General features: G+C 34.9%; 1 protein-coding gene across 3 annotated transcripts in view; it reads left to right on the top strand.

The window, feature by feature from the left end:
- sti (citron rho-interacting kinase sticky) overlaps nucleotides 1–20,740 on the top strand; it is a 157,328-nt gene that overhangs the window by 90,052 nt on the left and 46,536 nt on the right. For all 3 annotated transcript variants that reach the window (XM_089089600.1, XM_089089601.1, XM_089089602.1), the window contains 8 exons: nucleotides 1,353–1,652; nucleotides 3,127–3,547; nucleotides 6,429–7,009; nucleotides 10,377–10,486; nucleotides 12,383–12,602; nucleotides 14,004–14,212; nucleotides 16,967–17,108; nucleotides 19,553–19,709. In XM_089089600.1, the coding sequence (XP_088945726.1) occupies nucleotides 1,353–1,652; nucleotides 3,127–3,547; nucleotides 6,429–7,009; nucleotides 10,377–10,486; nucleotides 12,383–12,602; nucleotides 14,004–14,212; nucleotides 16,967–17,108; nucleotides 19,553–19,709 (2,140 nt within the window). The remainder of the gene's footprint in view (nucleotides 1–1,352; nucleotides 1,653–3,126; nucleotides 3,548–6,428; nucleotides 7,010–10,376; nucleotides 10,487–12,382; nucleotides 12,603–14,003; nucleotides 14,213–16,966; nucleotides 17,109–19,552; nucleotides 19,710–20,740) is intronic.

Below are 20,740 nucleotides of genomic sequence, written 5' to 3' on the forward strand. Positions count from 1 at the left end.
TAATGTACGTTCCACCAAGCTTTCGACATCTTAAGCATTCCACTATGGGAAGTTACACTAGTGAGGCGAGCCCCCTCGCCCCTCCCATTTATGAAGTTAGTCTTGTTCGCCACTAAGTGGAAAAGTCATTCTTTTTTTGGTCCGTTATTAATGAATGTAGCTACAAATTTTAGCGTCATTCTGATAAAATTTCTTATGATGAATTTAAATACACAGAGCAGTTTATTCATAAGCCCACCCTAGAACCTAAGTACACTGTGTAACAAATTACATGAAAACTGTAGTCTATAGAAAGACTTGGTGTATGTTATTGTTAAAATGTGTATTTGAAGTGCAATTAATTTCCTAGCTGCCTTTGTTTAAGAACTACAGCATAAAGACGCCGAGTAATATCCATGAAAAAGGGTTTAACTGCGCTGATCAGTGCTATTAATTTGCACGTTTTTTGTTTCATAAATAAAAATCCAGCTTACTACTATTCGTTCACTTTTTATGTGAACAAATAACTTCTTATTACTTGTTCCTTCGTCTTACTGTCTACCAAAGTGAAAATTTTGTAGAAAATGTATGTTTATTTTAGTACACTGCCACCGTCATTCTCCATGTATGTTGGGATTATTTTTTTTTGGCTGGGGAAAAGATTGTCAGAGGTTTTGCTATAAGATAATTCTCTGTGTTATCTGGATTGTCCCAGGTATCAATACCAAATTTCTGTTTACGATAGATATCTCACGGCCACTGATATATCTCTAACTAGCTTTATTTGGTGACATAAATAATTCCTTTTACTTCGTTTGTTTTAGTTTAGCCTTATACCTTGTTTCTTGATTTCCTGACTTTAATTTTGTTATTGAAGTCGTCTTATTTTTGCCTATTCATTTTCTCCTATCTTCTTTCTATTTTTACTTTTTTTATACGATAGTTCTCATTTTTATTTTCTACTAAGATAATTTTTTTTTTTAATATTATAGCTTGTTACGGAATTTTCTGACTTTAATTTGCTATTGAAGTCGTCTTGTTTTTGCCTATTAATGCTCTCCTTTCTTCCCTCTATTGTTAATTTCTTTATATGATAATTCTCGTTTTTATTTTCTACCATATATTTTTTCATTAATCAGATTACAAAAAAAAAACCTGCAATTTTGTATCAAAAGTACTTTATTTAAAGGTTCGAGTTTGATAACCTTTTATTGACTTGTTTGAATTGGTTTAGTTTCGTTTAAATTAAAATTAAAGAAAGATTTGTTATTTTAGGACTTTGAGCTTTTAACTATAGCACTATCCATACGCACTGTTAGTCGATGAGTCAAGTGAATACACAATAAGTATTAACACTTTGTTGATTATTACAGTTCTACAGAGAAAAATGCTGTATTTTGGAGGAAGAGAAGGTGAAAGCCGAAGAGAGTCTAGTCGCTCTTCGGAAGAATTTGGACTACGAAACATCTCAACATAAAAAACTTCAAGAAAAATACGAAGACGACATCAGACGATACAAAACATCTCGAAGAAGCATTTTAGATACTAGTATTGCATCGGGGCCCACACCTTCTGTCGTAGAATTTCGAAGCAATGAGCTAAAAGCCAAGCTTGAAGCAGCAGAAGATGAACTGAATAATCAGAGAACTCAAAACGGCATATTGATGAAAAAGGTAAGCAAACTGAATCTTCAATGCTCATATAAAGAGAATGTTTAGGAGATAATTGTCGATCTGAGGTTTTTCTAGAGTGACAGAAAAAGAAAGAGCGAGATATAGGGGCATAGAGAAAATTGATAGGAAGTGAGGGAGAAGCCGGAGACAGACATAAAGGTGAGACGGAAATAAGAGGGAGTTTGAGAAGAGTCATATGGTGCCAGAAAAAAGAGGGAGGATAAGCCATAGAGAATAGTTAGTCAGACAGAAGAGGGATAAGAGTGGAAAGGGAGTCAGAGAGAAGAAGGAGAAGAGAGAGAGAAATAAAGTACATGTTGAGAATGGAGAGAAGAAGAGGCAAGAGAGGGCAAGAGACGAGAGAGCAAGAAACGAGACAAGAGAGCAAGATAAAGACAATAGAGCAAAAGAGAGATAAGAAAATAAAGGAGAGGCACGAGCGCAAGAGAGAGATAAGAGCACAAGAGAGAGAGAGATAAGAGCACAAGAGAGAGAGAGATAAGAGCGCAAGAGAGATAAGAGAGAGTTTCCATGGTTCTAACTTTTTATGGGTGTGTTCTTTCATAAAGAGCTGTTTAGAACGAAGTCAGGGCCCTAGGGACAAATCTCAAGACTCCGCCTTAAGGTAAATCTAGTCATCCTCCTTCCACTTTTTTCGACAGTTTCAATTCATAAATATTTTCCTATTAAAAAAGAAAAGTTCGTTGAAATACTAGATAAAATAATTGTACTTTCAGATGACATAAAAAAAGGAGAAAAAAAGACTGCAATAATACTTCTGGAAATGACTGTAAGATCAGTGACGCAAAAACAGTGCTAACACAACTGTCTAGACACCTCGAAAAACAGTAATCCAAAGTGCATTGTTTAATTCTTTATGAAATCTCGTAAACATTAGGAAAAAGTACAAATTTAATTTTTGATTTTGTCAAAATCTTCAGAAATAGATATTTCGGATGGACCGGCTAATTATATTCACGGAAAAAATTTCGAAAAATTATTTGGAAATTTCCCTTAGAACCCCTTTTTTTGGGGGGGGGAGCTGGGGCATTAGAGTCTCTAAAATCGCTCAGCAGTTCAAAGCCACTTCGTCATTTTCTTCATCATAGTTTTTTCCCTTTGTCTCAAGGGAATCTGAAAACATACATTTTCCGTCGTCTCTTTCGTTCTATTTATTGGTGTGTTTTATTTCGTTTTTATGCATCGTTTAGGCTTTATTTATCCTTTTTTTATGATAAATAATTCTCTTTTTTTTTGGTCTAAACGCCATGCTTGTGTACGAGGACGGGCAAAATTAAGATGATTGAGAATCCTAATATTCCCTCCTTACGCCGCATTTTTTCAGGAATCAGACCCCCTTTCTTTGCCAAAATTACCATTGTGACATCACTTCCCTGATGTTCTAAACTGTTTATTTTATGAACTAGGTCAAGTCGACCGAATGGTTCAATTACTCTCCCATTTAACATTTTAGATGGAAGAATTGAATGAAGAACTAGAATTTGTGATTGCGGAAAAGGAATCACTTGTCCAGGACATGGATAGTGAATTGTCAGACAAAGATGCTCAACATCAAGTCATAGAAATTCTCGGTGAAGAAAACAAGGAGCTCAAAATCCGTGTCAAAGATCTAGAAGCCCAAAAGGAGTCGGTGACAGAAAAGTATGTGACGTGTAGCTCGCAATGTCATAAGTTAAAAGTTGAGGTTGAAATACTTCAAAGAAGCATGAATGATCTTAGCTCCTCTATGTCTTCCCAGAAGTCATCCGACATTGAAGAGAAACTAAAAGAAAAAATTGATGACCTGTCAGATCAGCTTTTACGATCATGTGAAGAATCCAAAACATTGAAAGAAAAAGTGAATTGTTTAGAAAAGGAAATGCAGTTAAAATCAGGTAAATTCTTACATAAATACAAGGTTTTGCTTTTGAATCTTTTATGAAAATGAACTATAATGGTTCTCACCTTAGGGGCAACCTAGTAAAGAACAGACTCTACTTATGTTAACTGATCATTTAAAAACGTATTACAAAAAACTGTCAATTGTAAAAGAATCGCCATTTGAAGTTGATTATGGATAAGTCACTATTATTTCGATTAACCTGATGAGTGTAAAGAAGGGTCCAGACAAGTGTAAATGGTGAGATTTTTTTTCTAGGCACTGAAAAAAAAAAGAAATAGAAAATTCCATTTCCAATTCCAATCAGAATGTATTAAATTATAAAAAAAACATCACTAAGTGATGGTTTTTCTTTTTGATTCTTAGGGTAACAAAATACTGTGAAAATTAGTGAACAAAGACTAAACCAAGTTCAAAAGCGGGGTAAAACTCACTTGAGTAAAGCCTTGACCAAAATATAAGCTGAAAAGTAGACATGGGCCTACAATTCGTCTATAAGTTTAAACTTATGTGGAAAATTTTTTAGGGTGATGAAACTAGATAGACAAAATATATGCTTCCCAGTCCCTCTTTGCCGACTGCTGTAACCTAGCCGAACTTAAAAGGGCTATTCATTCATGCAATATTTCATTTGAAGTGCTAGCGTTTTGACAGCTAATCTGATACTGTTTTTACTTTTAAGTTCAGAAGCATATTCTATTCGCTTCTCTGGTTGCAATATATAATTTTTTATTAAAAAACTATTTTATAATTGAAGGACTCGGGTACTTATGAATTTTATCGCTAACACTCAAGAAGTGAAGTTAGGTTAATCATAATGAAAAATACCAAAACATGGTGAAAATATAATACTTTAGAAACAAATTCGGGCTATATATTTGCACATTAGGGGGTAGGGTGTTGGTAACTTAACCTATCCCCCCCCCTTTTGTGCAAATATGTAGCCCAAGTTATATAATTTCAGTGTATTCTGTCAACCACCACTTTGTTTTCCACTGAGCGTAAGCTAATTATTTCTTAATACAGACAGATAAAACCAATTTGTTCTCGAGTTTTATACATCGTAAACTTGAATGTTGGCTGTATAATACATAAGTACCGGACTCGCTTTTCGGACTGTTGGCTAATTTTATATTTTGGAAACAGGTTCAATTTTATCGGAGACTGATTTTGTTTTATGTAGCGTTAAATCATTTTCTACTTAATCCGTGTCCATAGGATCAAGTGTCTCGCCCAGGTCTCATAAAAGAGGTAATATTGTTTGACTTCCGTTTTCTTTCTGTTGTTTCACGAACGGTTAGTTTGGGTTTTTCTTTAAGTTCTCAAAATTTTCTTTTCGTAGCTACAGTTACTATTCAGTTGAATCTGAATAAAAAATACAATTTCCAAAATAATACTGCATGAAAAACCTTTCGCAATTGAGATCATCTTTAAAAACTCGTTTTTTAACTTTGGCCACAATGGACCTTTTTTCGATCTCGATTATGTTGCTGCTACTGCTGCAACCTGGATACTAATCAATTTTTCGGCTGATATTTCAATCTTAAGCTATACATTTTCCTCTCATTTGAATGTCATGTACGACAACCATATAGCGACGCCACCGCTCTAGTGCTCTTAATAAGGCTTGGTTCCCAAACAAAATATTCAACTGGTCTCCATTTTATTTTCTTATTCGACGCTTGTCTTACTTGTTTGTCTTGACTGACTCGACTTCCTTATTTGACATGAAAAGTAGTGGAGCATATGATCCAAAATAGATGGGCGCTTGGGTCTCTTTTTTAATATATGCCGATGGGAAGTAACGCTGCCGCGTTGCGGAATCCATTTTTAAACTAACAGGTTCACACATTTCATTAAACTGAGCCCTCATACATCTCTTTTGGGCGATTTCAGTCGTAATATCAGAGCAAAAATAGCGTAGTGAACCATAGGCATGCTCTAATAACAATCAGTTTTTAATTTATCTTACGCCATCCCTTTCTGGTGCTTACTTAAGGGAGGGAAGGAAGAATTCTTGCCTGTATCTCCCTAAAGGATCTTGCTCATTTTCCTAAATTGTTCATATTGTTTGCCTGTTTTATACACGTGAATAACTTGTAATGTAGCACCCCTGATGGGATGGTAAGGGATTAGACCCCCCTATCCCATGAAATGCGCCAAAGATAAATTGAAAATATTGTGCTACTTTATGTTTACTTTTTTTCGTGCTTGGAAGGTTGTTGAGAAATGTTTCTCGATAAGAATAAAATGTGCTTTTTAACTTTTTTTTTTCGCGAGGGGGGTGGGGTCCTCTAGGCCAATCGTTCAAAATTCTTTTTCTTCAAAATTGTGTAATTTGATTTCAACTCTATAGGGTGAGAATTGCTCCTTACTTGGCTGTTACTAACTTGAGTTGGCTATAGGCTTGTAGTTGACATCTAATAAGATAGATGTTAGCGTTCAGAGTTAGAGGGTTGTTATGCTTGTTCGACTTTTCAAGATGAAATTGAGTTGAGGGAAACCGACGAAAAACTTCGTTTGACGACTAGAAAAAGTAACTAGATCAAAAGCGCATATTTGGACAAAGAAACAACTGCCTACCTTGCTTGACCCGACGGTATATCTGTGGCATATTTTCGGCAATTATATGGTGCCACAAAAGTTGTCCTCAAAAGCCATCAGTTTTTGTATACTTTTTAGTTGTCAGTTCCTTACCGGGTCGTGACTCTTCATTCACGGAACGAAATTTCCTTTATAATGGAGATTAATGCATCTCAGATGAAAAATGCATTGCGGGTTATGCAGCTAGTACTTTAATTAACATTTTTTTTTTCAGCCTTCAAAGTAATATCCAGTTTTTACATGCTATTTACTTGTACTTTTTAATGTTTCAGAACAAATACTAAGCCGGAAAGAGCAGAAAAATGAAGCTGAGAAAAAAGGAAATGCTGAATTATTAAAGTTGAGAAAGGATGTTGAGAGATTGTCATCTGAACTATCTGCTGCAAAGTTTGACATAATGTCCCGCGACAAAAGGCTTGAAACGTCCAAGGAAACCCATCATTTCCTACGTGAAGAGAAAAGACGTGCAGCACAGGAGGTAGCAGAAAAGAATAGAGAAATAAATAGTCTGGCCACGAAAATTGCTGAATTGCAATCAAATGTACAAAGACTTGAGGGCACCATTAAGGAGAAAGACATAACAACTAAAGTAATCGAAGAAAGTAAAAGTAAAGAAAATGAGAGGTTGCAAGCTTTGTTGGAAGCAGAACAAAAGAAGGTGGAAGCAATGAAAGATCTAAAAAATGAGCTGACGAAGGTGAAAGACGAACTTAGGGTAGCAAATAGACAAAAATCAACACTCAATGAAGAAGTTGCGTCAGCCAATGATAAAATCAAAACAGCAGTCAACGATAAACGAGCTGCTCAAGAAGAAATACTAAGGTTGACGAAGGAAATTGAAACCATAAAAAAGGTATTACTCTTTTTTTTAGTTGTATATATTGCTACTATAATTAACAAGACGGCGTATAACCTTGTTAAGTCAATATCTTAGCTTCATAATTAGTATCAGAGCTTCATACCTAGTACTCAGATGTGAAATACTTTGAATGTTAAACTGAACAAAGTACAACACTTTCATTTTATTATTCGGTGTGTGTGGGTTTTGAATACTAACTATATGGTTAAAAATGGTTTATAGGGAATTCAATCGTAATTAGGAATCGAAAAATTAAGATTTTCCTAAAATCAAAATCGAAGTTTTTTTCTGTTTTCAAAATGATTCTTTGGTCAACTTTTCTTTCCATTTATATCTCGTTGTATTGTCAGACTGGAGATAATTTATTTTGTAGACCATATTTATAGTTACTTATAAGATAAGATATTTATTTTTAAAAATCTACCACAAGCACAGAAAGGGCCGAATTCGGTCTTTTGAGTTTAAAAATCATATGGTTGCACTAAAACTGGCAAAAATTCAAAAAACAACAACAAAAAAGAAAAATCGTAATGAACAACCATTTAAAAGTCAATAATTATACTGTAAAAAGTAAAGAAAAAAAGTTAAAACGATAAAACATTACCCAACCGAACGTACAAAAATACAAATCAGAAAAAGGATTAAAAGGGACATAAAAAAGGGGGGGGGGGAGGGGCAAATCAAGCGAATAAATACAAACGAGAACGAGACATAAATACATAAAAATTAAAAGGGACGCTAAAAAAATGTCAATAATTCAACTACACGAAGTCAATAAAAGAGTTTGAAAAGATTAAAAACTGGTCAATAAAGAGGGGGGAGGGGACAAAAATAAATAAATAAGCACCAAAAAAAGAGAACGAAATATAAAATATTTAAGAATTACAGGGGGAACTGAAACAAAAAAAAAAGAGAAAAGGGACAAGCAAATGAGTGCAAGAACCTGGTCGACCCTATCAGCTAAAGAAAAGAGAGAAACTAGCGGGACATTTTATTCATTTTTTCTGTAATGAAGGGGACAAAAGTTCTTTCGTATCTGGAAGTAACGCAACGAATGGGGGACAAAATAGGGATGGGCTCAGAAACCGCTCGAGGCGGCCGTACTCTGAATGGGAAGTAATGTTTGGGGAAAATACTTACCGTCCGAGGGTTTGTTATTGCATTTTTTGTAAAACGGGAGGCACAACAAAACCCTCCTTCGTTTCAAGGGTTTCCAGACAAGCTTTTTTTTTTTGTAGGAGCAGAGTATTGTGAATTATGAATGAGGTGGATGCAGTCTAAATTGTCCTAATTTAGAATTGAAGAGTTGTCTGCGTCATTTAGAGTGGGACGCTAAATTCATAATTTCTGTTATAATGAAATAAAAAATTTACAGGAAAACAGGTTTAATGTAATACTTCTGGTGGCTGCGCAGTCTAATTTGGATATTACTGACTCGAAGCCGAAAAATTTGAACCTTTATAATTTACCAGTTAAAAACGATTTTTTTTTATTTTTCCAATGTATTATTAAAATACTGCACCCGTTTTTCTATAATTTTCAATCCGTTTTAATTGTAAATAGAAAGGCAGTGTGGTCTAAGAAATTATTTATCATAATTTCTGCCAGGATCTAAGGCTAATCTATTATTTGGTATGTAAGATTTTGATCCTGCAAAGTTCAAGTTTTAGAATTACTAATACTTACGAATAGAACGAATTCATCTGCTTAAGCCCTTATTTTTTAATTCTTTTAAAAATATGTTCCCTCTTACAATGACATTCTAGTACCCTATAAGGTTAACCTCAGAGGCTTAAAATTTTGCCACTTCGAGTTCTATCTTACTTTAGAGTTGAATCCCGGGCAGTGTTGATAAGGTTGTTTGTTGAATATATTTCCCTAAAGGTTTTTCGTGTTTTTTTACTACCTTAGTTTTTTATGTCTAGTTGCTGGTGCTTCGTTATTTTGATGGTTTTTGTATTTCAGTCTCAAACTACTTTTAAAGAAAATTGATGATATTTTAAAATAAGCATGTAATTATTATTAAAATGGATAAAAATAGGGAACACGAAACTGTACCCAAATTTGATGAACAAAATGTAAAGTGAAGGTAACTAGGTTCTTTTCTCATAACAAATTTCTTTTCTTAATGTAGAAATAAGAAAAATAAGCAGATCAAATGAAACAAATTCTATATTCTAGCCATTAAGTGTAGATAAACATGTATTGTGATAATAAAGGACACTAAATTTGGCTAAGATCGGAATCGGGAATCATACCACGATAACCGTGTAGATGTAGAATCAGCATTGGCATCAGAAACAATTTTGGCCTCGTCCTTTCACTATTAACAGATCGAAAGGGGGTTTCCCAGTTATCACTTACATTTAAATTACTCTTAAAGTAGTCCCTGGAGAGGAATGACATCATCCTATTGAATAATGCTGTAAAATGCAATCTGATTTTTTATTTTGTCTTATTTTTACTGTATCATGCCAGGATCCAGGATTTTTCTTAGGGGGGGGGGGGCGCCAAATAGGTTGATCTGATAAACTTGCGTTAGGAGCAAGTTTAATTAAAGAAAAATTGCGTTAGGGGGACAAATTGCGTTAGGGGGACAAGGGGGGGGGGACAAGGGGGGGCCTTGTCCCCCCCTTCTGGGTCCGCCACTGTATCATGCTGTGAATAAATGCCCTTGGTATGCCACTGTAAGGTACTTGATGATGAAGCCGAGTCTAATTGGATAAAAGCATTGATTTCAAATGGAAGGGCTGTATCCGTATTGTTCTAATGAGGTTAGGTAGCTCCTACCCCAGTGGCATAACTCAAATCAATTCGGGTCTCTCAATTAGTATAAATTATCGATAAAGATTGTGCTTTCTTTCTGTCATATGATCGAAAATCAACTCGGATACAATTTTTAACAGTAATTATCCACTTAAGAGATTTACTGCCTATAAAATATCAGGGGAGGGTTTGAAATATAAAAAAAGCACTAAGTCTTTTTTCGGCTTCAAACCATTTACTCTTCCCTCCTGGATGGAGGTATATTCCGGATCTGTCAGTCTTGTCAGATCTGTCAGTACTGTAGAAAATCCTGTCACTATCTTTAAAGAAAGGATTGTATTCTATTCACCTATGAAAGACATCCCATTGTTAGGCATAATTATAACTATTTAACGTAACTTAGCGTAAAGAGATCGTTAACGTAACGTAACGTAAAGAGAACGAACTCAAACTCAATATAAGAAGGTCTTGTAAGAGGAGAAAAAATCCCTTATCTACATGTCTTACTCCCCTTAGTGGGGTGTGTGACTCACAGTTCTGAAAACCGGTGATAAAACACAAACCAGCTGGGTAATATCTTATTAATTTTTTCTAGCACAGAGAAAATCTTAAGATTGCGGCACAAGAATTAGATGCCGAAAATGAAGATCAATATAAAACAATTAGCTCTCTTAAAGAAGAAATAAAGGAATTAATACATAGGAGGTAATATTTCGTTTGAATTTGTTTTATGATTATTTAGAAGAGTATGTACTTGTATCCTTTGATTTACCTGCGATGATTTAAGATATCTTACGTGCTGTAACATTTTTTTTAGCATGTCGTTTTTTTTTTAAATATTAAAAAACTGCTTTTTATTTGGTAGAGCGAAGATGTAAATCGGTGCACTTGTTTCGCAGCAACCGCAAAAGGGTCTGATAAATCTTATTTATCTGAGAATCTGGTATTACGTGTCCAAAAAGGTGAATAAAAAATAATCAAAATATGGTGAAAGTGCTGGCACATTGGGCGCAACACAAGCAACAATGCACAAGCAATAATGTGCTGCGTATAAACCAGCGCGAGCAATAACTACGGTTAGAACATTTTGTGCAAGGTATTAAGGCACCATATGCCTTACGTGCCTTCTCAGTAAAATTTGTGATTAGACCATCTTTGGTTGACTTCATAGTATGGCTGGTAGAGTCTAAGGTAAGTCAGCGATTTGAAGAAAGAATCTCTTGATCACCAAACGAAAAATAATTATTTATTACTCTCTTAATGCGACTGTATACCGCAGTCAAATGCTTGACGCAACTCACGACTACCGAAAATTAGGGTCGGTCTCCCAAAGCTCCCTCGATTGAGGTAAAAGATTTGGGATAGGGCTGTGGATACATTTCCTGCTCGTACCTTTGTCACATCCGAACTGCGAATCCAAGAAAGAACAACAAACACTTACTTAGTTAACAACTATTAGGTCCATCAGTTTACTAGGACAAAAGACAGTAATCAGTTTACTTGGACATGATACCTGTGTAGAAGTCAGGAACAAGACCCGAGTCAAAAATTATCCAATGTATAATGTCTAGGTGCATTAACACACTACTACGTCCATACTTAGGTGCATGCCCCAAAAACCATCGAAACTGCTGGAATGCTCTTTCTTAAGATGTAAAACTGCAGAGCTTATTTTAGGCACCGAGACTTCAAAATCAATACCATGAGAAATAGAAAGATTTGTATCTAACTTGTTTATATAAAATTTGTAGATTTTTATCAGGAGGTGGTAACTTGGCTGTAATATCAAGGTTGAACGGTCAATTTTGTGATCCACTCATATACTTATTCGTATTGTGTCCACTTTAAAGAGCAGACAGTTAACTTTGATTCACCTCTTCTGCTCCCGTCATCAGGCGTCACACGAATCACTTATTGCCAATAATAATGGTTTTAACCGTTTCTTGCATACTTGGGTATGCAATGCTATTGCAACCCTCATCTGCATGCTCTGGTATCCTTTTGGGGACGACTTTGGAAAAGAAAGCCATATGAAGCTTGTTTTACAGATGTGGCAAATTCATTTTGTTCCCCCCCCCCGTGGGACAGGAACAGCGTCGTATCAAAGAAATATCGTATTACGGACCCTCTCCCAGCTATTGAAAGACTACTTGCTAGATTTAAAGCTGATGTAATCAATACTAGTTACTTCTGGATTAGTGGATTTTATTTGGTTCTGTCGAGGTTAGATTTTTCTTTTTTCTCTTTTTTTTATATTTATAATCTGTCTGTACTTTTTTTTATTTCGAGGCGTAATGGACCAATAATCCTAACTAAAGGATGGGATTTACAACGGGTCGTGGTTGAACTTCTTTCGACCAAGTTATGAGGTTACATTTTTCTTCTGCTCTTATTGTTCAAACACATTGTTTTAATTTTGTTTAAGTAGGCTGACAAGGGTTACTATTAGATCACATATCTCTCCCGCAATGTTTATTTCAGCATGGTAACATGTTGTTTTTCAAAACTTCCCAATAATACAACCTTTCTGTGTAATTTTCTTGTTGTGTTCCAATCTGTCCAGATTTTCAAATCCATTTACAATATTTTTTTCTCCTTTAGTTCTCAACATACAGAAGATACGAATAAATTGAAAGAGGAATTACGAAAAGCTCGTGTTTCTATCAACGAAGAGAAGTCTCTGAGGATATTTCATGAAAAGAAGATTAAAGAGCTCGAAAATAATCTAATTTCAATGGAAAAGGACTCCGAGGCCGAGATTATGTCTTTAAAAACAAGCAACGAAGAGTTGAGGCAAACCGTTGGACGACTCAGTTCTGAAGTATGATTTTATTTTTCCATTTCCCCTTTTAGATATTGAACAAACCTGGGCCAGGGAGCAATAGGCTTTTGCAGGATCAAAGAGTGCCCCCTGCCTTAAAGGAAAACGGATCCCAACTTTTAATAAACTTCATTACTTGTTTTTAAGTTAAAATTGAACAATTTTTTCTTCGAATTCCTTCCCCCTCCCCCCAAAATAAATATAATGTGCGTGCTTGGGTGGAACCCAGATTATTCGAAGAGCGGTCGGCAATAACTCTTTGCTTAACAAAATTACATATACCCAGATCGGAAGCAAACAGTTTTAATATGATGATTCAACACAAATGACTACTTCCTTTCAAGAATGTCTGAAAGTTTTTTTTTGTATTTATTGACGTACTCTTAAAGTTTTATTTTTAATTTAAATGGAAAACGACTCTGCTATTGGTTGATTCGAAGCTATTTTTTCACATGCACGTCATTCCTATTCTGTGGGTGAACTGTTCATTTTTGGCTGTTTGGCCATGCGGTGTTTAATTATTTAAATTTGGTTTAATTTTATTGTTATTAGCAAAGATCATATTAAGGTAATATAAAAGCAGCAGTGTCATCTGCACACTACTACTTAGGGGTTTACTTGACTTCTTGATACGATGTTTTCAAGCCATATTAAGTACTTGAACCTCAAAAACTTCAGTATATCGCTAAAAGTCCACAAAATGTTGTGGACTTCTGTCGAAAAATTATATTCCCTTAACATAGGGAATGACTGTCTTAGCTATCTCGCAACATAAACAAGGATTGGTAGCCTATTGTAGAAAATTCCCCGTGGAAACTAGTTTTATTATTAATTCAAGTAAAAATACAAGTTCTAGTACTCATGAAAACAGAAAACCTGACAATGCTTCTGATAATAAATAGGGGCGGATAAATGAGAAATAATGGCTCTTCCTATCCTCAGATAATTTCTTTTTGTAGTTTTTTTTATGGTTTATTAACATCGTGCTAAAAACTAAGACCACATTTCATATTTCCTTTATCTTATAGGAGATAAAAATTAACTTAAGCTTTTGCTAAAAAGGTTTATCCCAGAATGAATATAAAGATTGTTTAAAAAAAAAATACTTGGTAATGCGGCTGCATTTTAGAGGTACTCCAGCACTTCTTCTGATCATAGCTAATCTCTCTCGTCTGTTTTTAAATATAACATCTCTGCGGGGCATACAGAAGTAGATTTTCTTCAGGACTATTAGGAGTCCTTATATGTCTTTCTTTATTAGATATATTTATTTTGAGAAATAATTTAATAGCTCTGTTATGTTCGAAAAAACGGGATCCTTTCGGTTCAACGACATGCTCTTTAATATTGATTATCTTTGCCAAGTATTATGCATAAAACAATACAATATTCTCTATACAGAATGACCAGTTGAAGATGACCGTGCTTGAGAGATCAAACGATATTGAGGACTTAAACCAAGATATTGACGCCAACCTGAAAGATACTGTCAGGATTAAGGAAGAGTTGTCTAAGGTATACACCAAATTGAACGCCCTTCAAGAGCAGAATTCAGAATTTAAGAAGTCCTTGGAGCTAGCTATCAGAAAGGGGGAAGAATACAAAGAAAAGTAAGTTTCAAATGAACTAAATATGGCTTTTCTTTTGCGCACTTTTTAAAGTGTTTATAGTGTTTGTAATTAAAACAAAAATTTGAAGACGATAAGATTAAAACCCTTTGTTTGTTGCCACTGCTGGAATAACTTTCTAGACGAAGAAGTATCTAATACACCCTAGAATAGAGTCTCAAAGACCTCAGCCCAGAGAATGAGACTGGGGTAAAAACATGATATTTTTTATATATTTATTTCAAGTTTCACCTTGAGATTCTTATGATCAGTCCTTGAAGGGGATAATTTTCCCAGTCTTACCCCTCCCCCTCTATGTACAGTTGTGTACCCTAGCCCTATTGATTGAACTTGTCACGCTTATATAGCAGTCCATTCTTTTTAAGTGAGGATATATTTTTAGTGGGGGGGGGGGGGGGGGGTCGAATTTAAAAGAAAACAAGATTTTGATGTGTGAGGTGCATGCCCAGAGCTCCTCTTTTCTTCATTTATATGCAAGTAGCAGTAAGTTTCAGGGCTAAAATACGTCCGGCGTTTTCAGGTGAAACAATTATAATTTTTTTTGCTGAATTATATTAGAGTTGAAATTAAGAGACAAATCAAAGCAATTTCCAAAATTCTTTTCAAACTAAATTTACCTTTTGTGCAATGTTATTCCAAATATACAAAATTACGTAGGGCGTGCCATTTCACATTTTGAAGTTGCCTCCTTCGGCCCCTGAAGTGGGGCTACCTAGGGACATACGGATTGATAGATTTGATATGCATACAATTTTATTTGGAAGTTTTTTTTATTACTATTTTACTTTAGTTACAGAATTTCTGCTTTTGACGCTTTCGTGGATAATTCTACATCATAAAGGCATTTCTTTTCAAAATAAAGAGTTTGAAATCTCTACCCACAAAGCTTTGTGTATACTCATTTACGTTCTTACTTCATAGTCGCACCCAGAAAATTTCACATAAAAGAAAGCTTAATGTTCTGAGACGCAGGGATGGGGGGGGGGGGGGTAGAAGACTATGAAGGGAACGATTCAAGTCAAGTTTATATTCAGAATGTTTTCATTAAATTCGAATCAGTAAGGGTGGTTATTCTCGAAATCCGTCTAATTATTAGCTGATTTCCGTAAGTTTTGATGATTTCTTCTATCAATTCTTTTAAAGTTACCAATTGGGGTTTGGGCCTGAGCTTAACCGTGAACATGCTATAATTACTCTTATTCAGTATTAATTGAAAAAAAAAACTTTCCAAATAAAGAATTGTCCAAAGAAAAGCAACATTAAAACCTTTGAAAACAGAAGTAAATTCATATAACAATTAAACCTTACACAGGCATGAATTACCTGTTACAAAAGTAGGGTTACTGCCCCACAGACTTTCTAAAGGCAAGAGGTGTTTTGTGCTTCAATGGAAATGATTTTATTTCGAGTAGTGTGTTTTTTGTTGGTCACAGTATCAGTAAAAACACAACAAGAAAATAGTATCCAAGGGCTAATCAATGTTTGTTAATAAGAGGTGCTACTACTCCCCTTCCTTCCTCTCAAACGCTGTAAACGGCTTGAATGTCATTTGTACCTCATTGAAAACGATATGTATTTTGAACAGTGTGGTTTTTATTTGTCAAAACATCGCCGAAAATTTTTTTTATCATACTAATCAAATACTACTGGAAAGAAATAAGGAAATTAGGCCGATCGTTTAATATATAATGATGGTAATTCCCAGGAGTCTCAGTAGTTTTGATTTTTCAATTTTATAATTTTATTATTTCAATTTAAATATTCAGTTTCATAATGATAACCGAGGGAATGCCTACAACGTATATTGTTTTCAGTAAAGCGCAGAGGATACTCTGGTGTTTTGAAGGTTTAGGGTGGGGTATCTTTACTGCTGTTAGTGGCAATTCCTATATGTTTTAAATTTTACTTGATTCTTCGTTTTAATTTTTGGTTGTTTTCATTTTCATTTATTTATTGATAGTGATTTCCGTTCGTTTTAAATTTAAATTATCATACGACTATTATCTGCTTGTCTTAGGTTTTAATATGACTCTTTACTTTTCTTCAAATATCTTCTTTTTAAAGAAAATGTTTTTTTTTTAATTGATTTTATAGCAGAAAGTCAAATTCATTTCCCTGTACAACGTTGTTACTTCTTCAACATTTTTGTTTTTAATCTAGCGATAGAATCTCGGGTAATTCAAGTTTTTCGTTTATAAAAACGTTTTATTTCTTCATCAGTTGCACGTACAATACAGTCTTCTACAGTATCGTTGCATTTTATTTATATAAAAATTTCATGTTTCCTAACAGCTTGTTTTTTAAGCAATTATTATAGTTAGGGAATAACAAAACAGCTGATTTTGTTTGATAGTTTTGATAAGAAGCATAGGCGTAGACAGTATTAGGCAGCATATTGTCTAGGCGGGGGGGGGGGGGGCAGCTGCCCCCCCTCCCTACGCCCATGATAAGAAGTGCCCATAGATTAAAGAAATTTAGGATTTGAGGGGTGGGAGTCTACCTAAATCCTCTTCTGCGTGCAGCTAAACATATGATTCACTTGGGTTTTGTCGCTTCTGCTGTTATTTCTTCAGTTTGTATTGCAGGATATGAAGCTTATTTTTGACGAACTACACTGTATACAAGCTGTTTCTAAAAAAAAAAAACTCCCCTTTCACAATATAGTTAATCTAAAACTGAATGCTATTTGTATATGATATTTATACAAACATAATGGCTAATTTGTTTTAATTACAGGTGCAATGAGTTTGAGTCAGATATGCAAAATCAAATTCAGTATAATAAGGAAAGAGAAGCAAGGGACGAAGCAATAATGAGTCAACACGTTAAGCTGATTGATTACTTAAAATCTCAATTAGAGCAACCCAAAAAGAAATCAGTAAGTCTCATTAAAAACTTCTTTAAGTTTTAACAAACTAATCTTTAGGTTTTCAATTTTTTAATTGAGTTGGCTTGTAAGAGTATCCTTGGAGGTCATTAAAGTGACAGTAAATCTCAGCGTATTTTCGGCGCTTTCAATGTCGTTCTGTCGGGAATTTCTCCGAAAGGAAATAGGTCTCCCCGAATCTCGGAAAATGAAAATTCCAAAATGAAATGTTTTCATAAATTTAATTGGGGGCTATTTGCGAAAGTTGCTCCTGGAGGTGCGATTCGACATAGGGATATTTAATTCTGTAGGAAATGTTCGACAAAAAAGCTTATGTGTTCATTTTCTAATGTTTTGAGTTATATTTGAAAGCCATTCATAAACCAGTACTTGACGAATTCTTAGATTGAAAAGGCTTGCCAAAATAAAGAAGAATTGGAACACTGTTTCTCTTGGTTGACTGATGTTTGGTTCTTGGAAAAAAAACTACTAGCACCTTCGAGTCCAAATGACTTCTTTCGGCTTCAAAGGGTTGAGTTAAATCAGCCTTTTGATTCTTGCCAAGCACAATTAACCAAGGTGAAGCGGATGTTGGGGGTTAGTGAGTGGCCATGTTAAGCTATGTTATTATACTTCCATAAATGGATAATTTCTCGAAATAACTTCTATTTTCCTTCCTGGGAGCTTGATATTCTTCAAATGACTCATGTCTGGCTCTGGTTTTAATCTTTGTGGTTCTTGATGAACATACGGAAGATTTGACGAAATGGGTGAACTAAAAACGTTTCCGGTATATTTTTTTTTCTTTGTGTATGGTAAAGATTAGTAGATATCGACAAGATCTGAATTGTAGTCCTAATTGGTAGAAGAATTTTTTTGTAAAGGATGTCTGGAAGATAACATGTTTGGCTTAAGTTTATATGTTTAATTCCGTGGAACGATCCAATGGAGCCCATATTTCTGTCCTTTTAAGCTCCAATAAACACTGGAAATCCATCAGGACAACAACGTCGCCATGAAACTAACTGATTCTGGTAGTGACAGTACAGATCAGATAATGGGATGTAACCATTTCGTGCCAAAACGGATCAGCAACGATTATACATGGGTGGTAGCCGGTCAGGTGTAGTTGCATCTCCGTTCATCTTATAACTTAGACTAGTTTTTAGTTGACCTAAACTCTAAGAGGTATTGCCTGTGAATAAATAATCAGGTTAGTTGTATTTTCCATCCCCAAATTGAATACTGAAATCCCGTCTTATTGTACTGAAATCCCAAAATATCCACCAAACAAAATATTAAAGTTTTATTGATTTTGACAAAGGCTCATTTTTATTATTTTACGGTTTTAGTTCTTATCATTTTCTTTCTTTCAGTATTTTAGGCATGTGTTTGGCAAGTATTGTAAAAGTCTAGGCGAAATTTGGCAAATCCGAAATCTCCAACGTTCCAAATGCGTGAAATGATAGGTCTGCGTTGTTCCCTCTAATCAAAAAGGCTTTTGACGCCCCTGGCTAAGAGATATCTATTTTTCACCCCTGATTTTTCCACCAAAATTATTCCCCCTCCCCCCATCGAAAGCCCGTTCTCCGAGTTTTAAAAAGTGAAAGCACGGGGGATTTCATGGAAGGCTGGGAAAGCTTAAGGTTAAATCGGATAGGATGGAAGAAGAGTCTTTGTCTGCGTAATGATTTTGGACAAGGTAAAAACCCAGTGAGTTTTGTCTGTTTGGAATAGGACGCAGCTTAAGCGATGTCGTTGGGCCTAGGTTGGAAGGGTATATCTTACATTTTTTTTTTCGAAAATGAGTTGCATAGTGAAAAAGATTTCCTTGTGGACCTTTATTTCCTGATGCCAATTGCAGGGACATTAACCTCAAAGATTAGGAGTATATTTTGGAATAATGGAGAAGTATAGAAGAAAAATGATTTGGTTCATTTTACTCAGACTATTTAGTATGATTCTAAGTACTAAGATTCAAAATTTAACCATCTTTTTAGCCGTAATATATCAATTTGGTCTTGTTTAATACCTCGAAGGAAAACGGCCTCCATTTAAAGCTTGATAACCTCCCTTGCTTTCCCGTACAGATATGAAAATAATTCACGAGATGATTTTTATTTTTTTGTTTTGGTCACGGCGAATGCAGGTATAATAAAGGTAGCTAATATTATTTTGAGGAAGGCCCAAAGTCTTCAAAAGAAGCAAATTGTAGGGATCGTTGGAAAACCCGTAAATTGCATTCAGATTCCTAAGGGATGGGCTGGAAATCCCCCGTTTATCCCTTTTTGATTGAAAATATTCTTAAATTAATGGGAACTATCGTGATACTTAATTAGTTTTGGTAGAAATAGCCGTATCAGGGAGTTGGTTCCAGTTGGATAACAGCCGAAAGCTATTTTTAGCGTCTGTTTTTTTTTACCTTTTCTTTATTTACTAATGTTTATTATCCATAGGGTTTGATTGATAAGCTTTTTGGCAGTAAAGATGGATTAAAGAATCCATATGCTCCGATCGCAAATAAGGAAACGGAATGCCTCCTCAAGAGAAAAGATCAACGGATCAAAGAGCTTGAAGAACAGTTGAATAAATTGCGCTCTCAATCGAATCTAGGTTTGTTTTTACTTTTTAATAGAAGCCATTACTATGCTTAGCTTGAAAAGACAATTCAAGAAATCCTTATTTAGAGCAGTATCATGCACACACTGCCAAAATGGTCGCTCGATTGTAAGACCGGTAAATATGTTGTAGAGTCAGAAGAGTTGGTATTTTTGCGTTAGCTCTTATGTCCTTGATGGTATACAACGATTCTTTTGTCTTTAATTCACACCTTTTTTTTAAAGAAAGAAACAGTTTATATGAATTTAAAAATGGGACAAAAGAGGTCAGCTAGAATTTTTCTATTAAAAACAAGAGTAGTGTTTATCCAGGCTAAGCAACTATTTTGATAGGTTGGGCTATTGTTTTCTTCTGTATGTGAACTTAGGCAACTCACCTGAACTTTTGTGATGTCATCAACCATTGCTACTCTGTACTTTTTATTTTTCGGTAATTTAGACTGTATTAAGAATTGAGTATTTTTACTCGTCTCCCCTTTCATATTAACTGCTAATTTCAGCGAGGATTTCGATGAAATGGTCTACCACATCTTCTTACGCTAAGTCTTTGAATAAATCAACAGGTGGCTTTAAAGTATTAGCCCCCCTTAGCAAGGCAGCTCCGAATAGATTATATCGCCACAGTAAGTTGTGTTACAAGTACTCTTTTTTAGACATTTTCTCTTTCGTGTAGTCAGAGCGTGCTGTGTCTATGTGTTTTCCTTGATTTCTTGACAAGCATTGGTATAAGTTGAGTAAGCTTTTGCAATTAATTTTGATCGTTAATAAGCAAAATATGGCATGTTTCTTCAGCAATCGGGTATCAGAACCAATTTGACTTGTGAAAGGTCTCTGCAGCAGGCCTCGTCTACACAACGAAATTACGGATCGCTGAGGAAATTTTTCAGTTTTCTGCTCATCGACTCACCCACACGTTAAAAGTCAATTTTGATCCTTGACATTTTTACGATGTGATAAACAATAAAAGAGTTTAGAAAATTAAGATTTGACATTTCATGTTTGTACAAGATTATAATGACGCTATTG

The sequence above is a fragment of the Artemia sp. Qi Xiang Cuo genome, chromosome 5 (genome assembly GCF_049724085.1).
Source record: "Artemia sp. Qi Xiang Cuo chromosome 5, ASM4972408v1, whole genome shotgun sequence".
NCBI lineage: Eukaryota > Metazoa > Arthropoda > Branchiopoda > Anostraca > Artemiidae > Artemia > Artemia sp. Qi Xiang Cuo.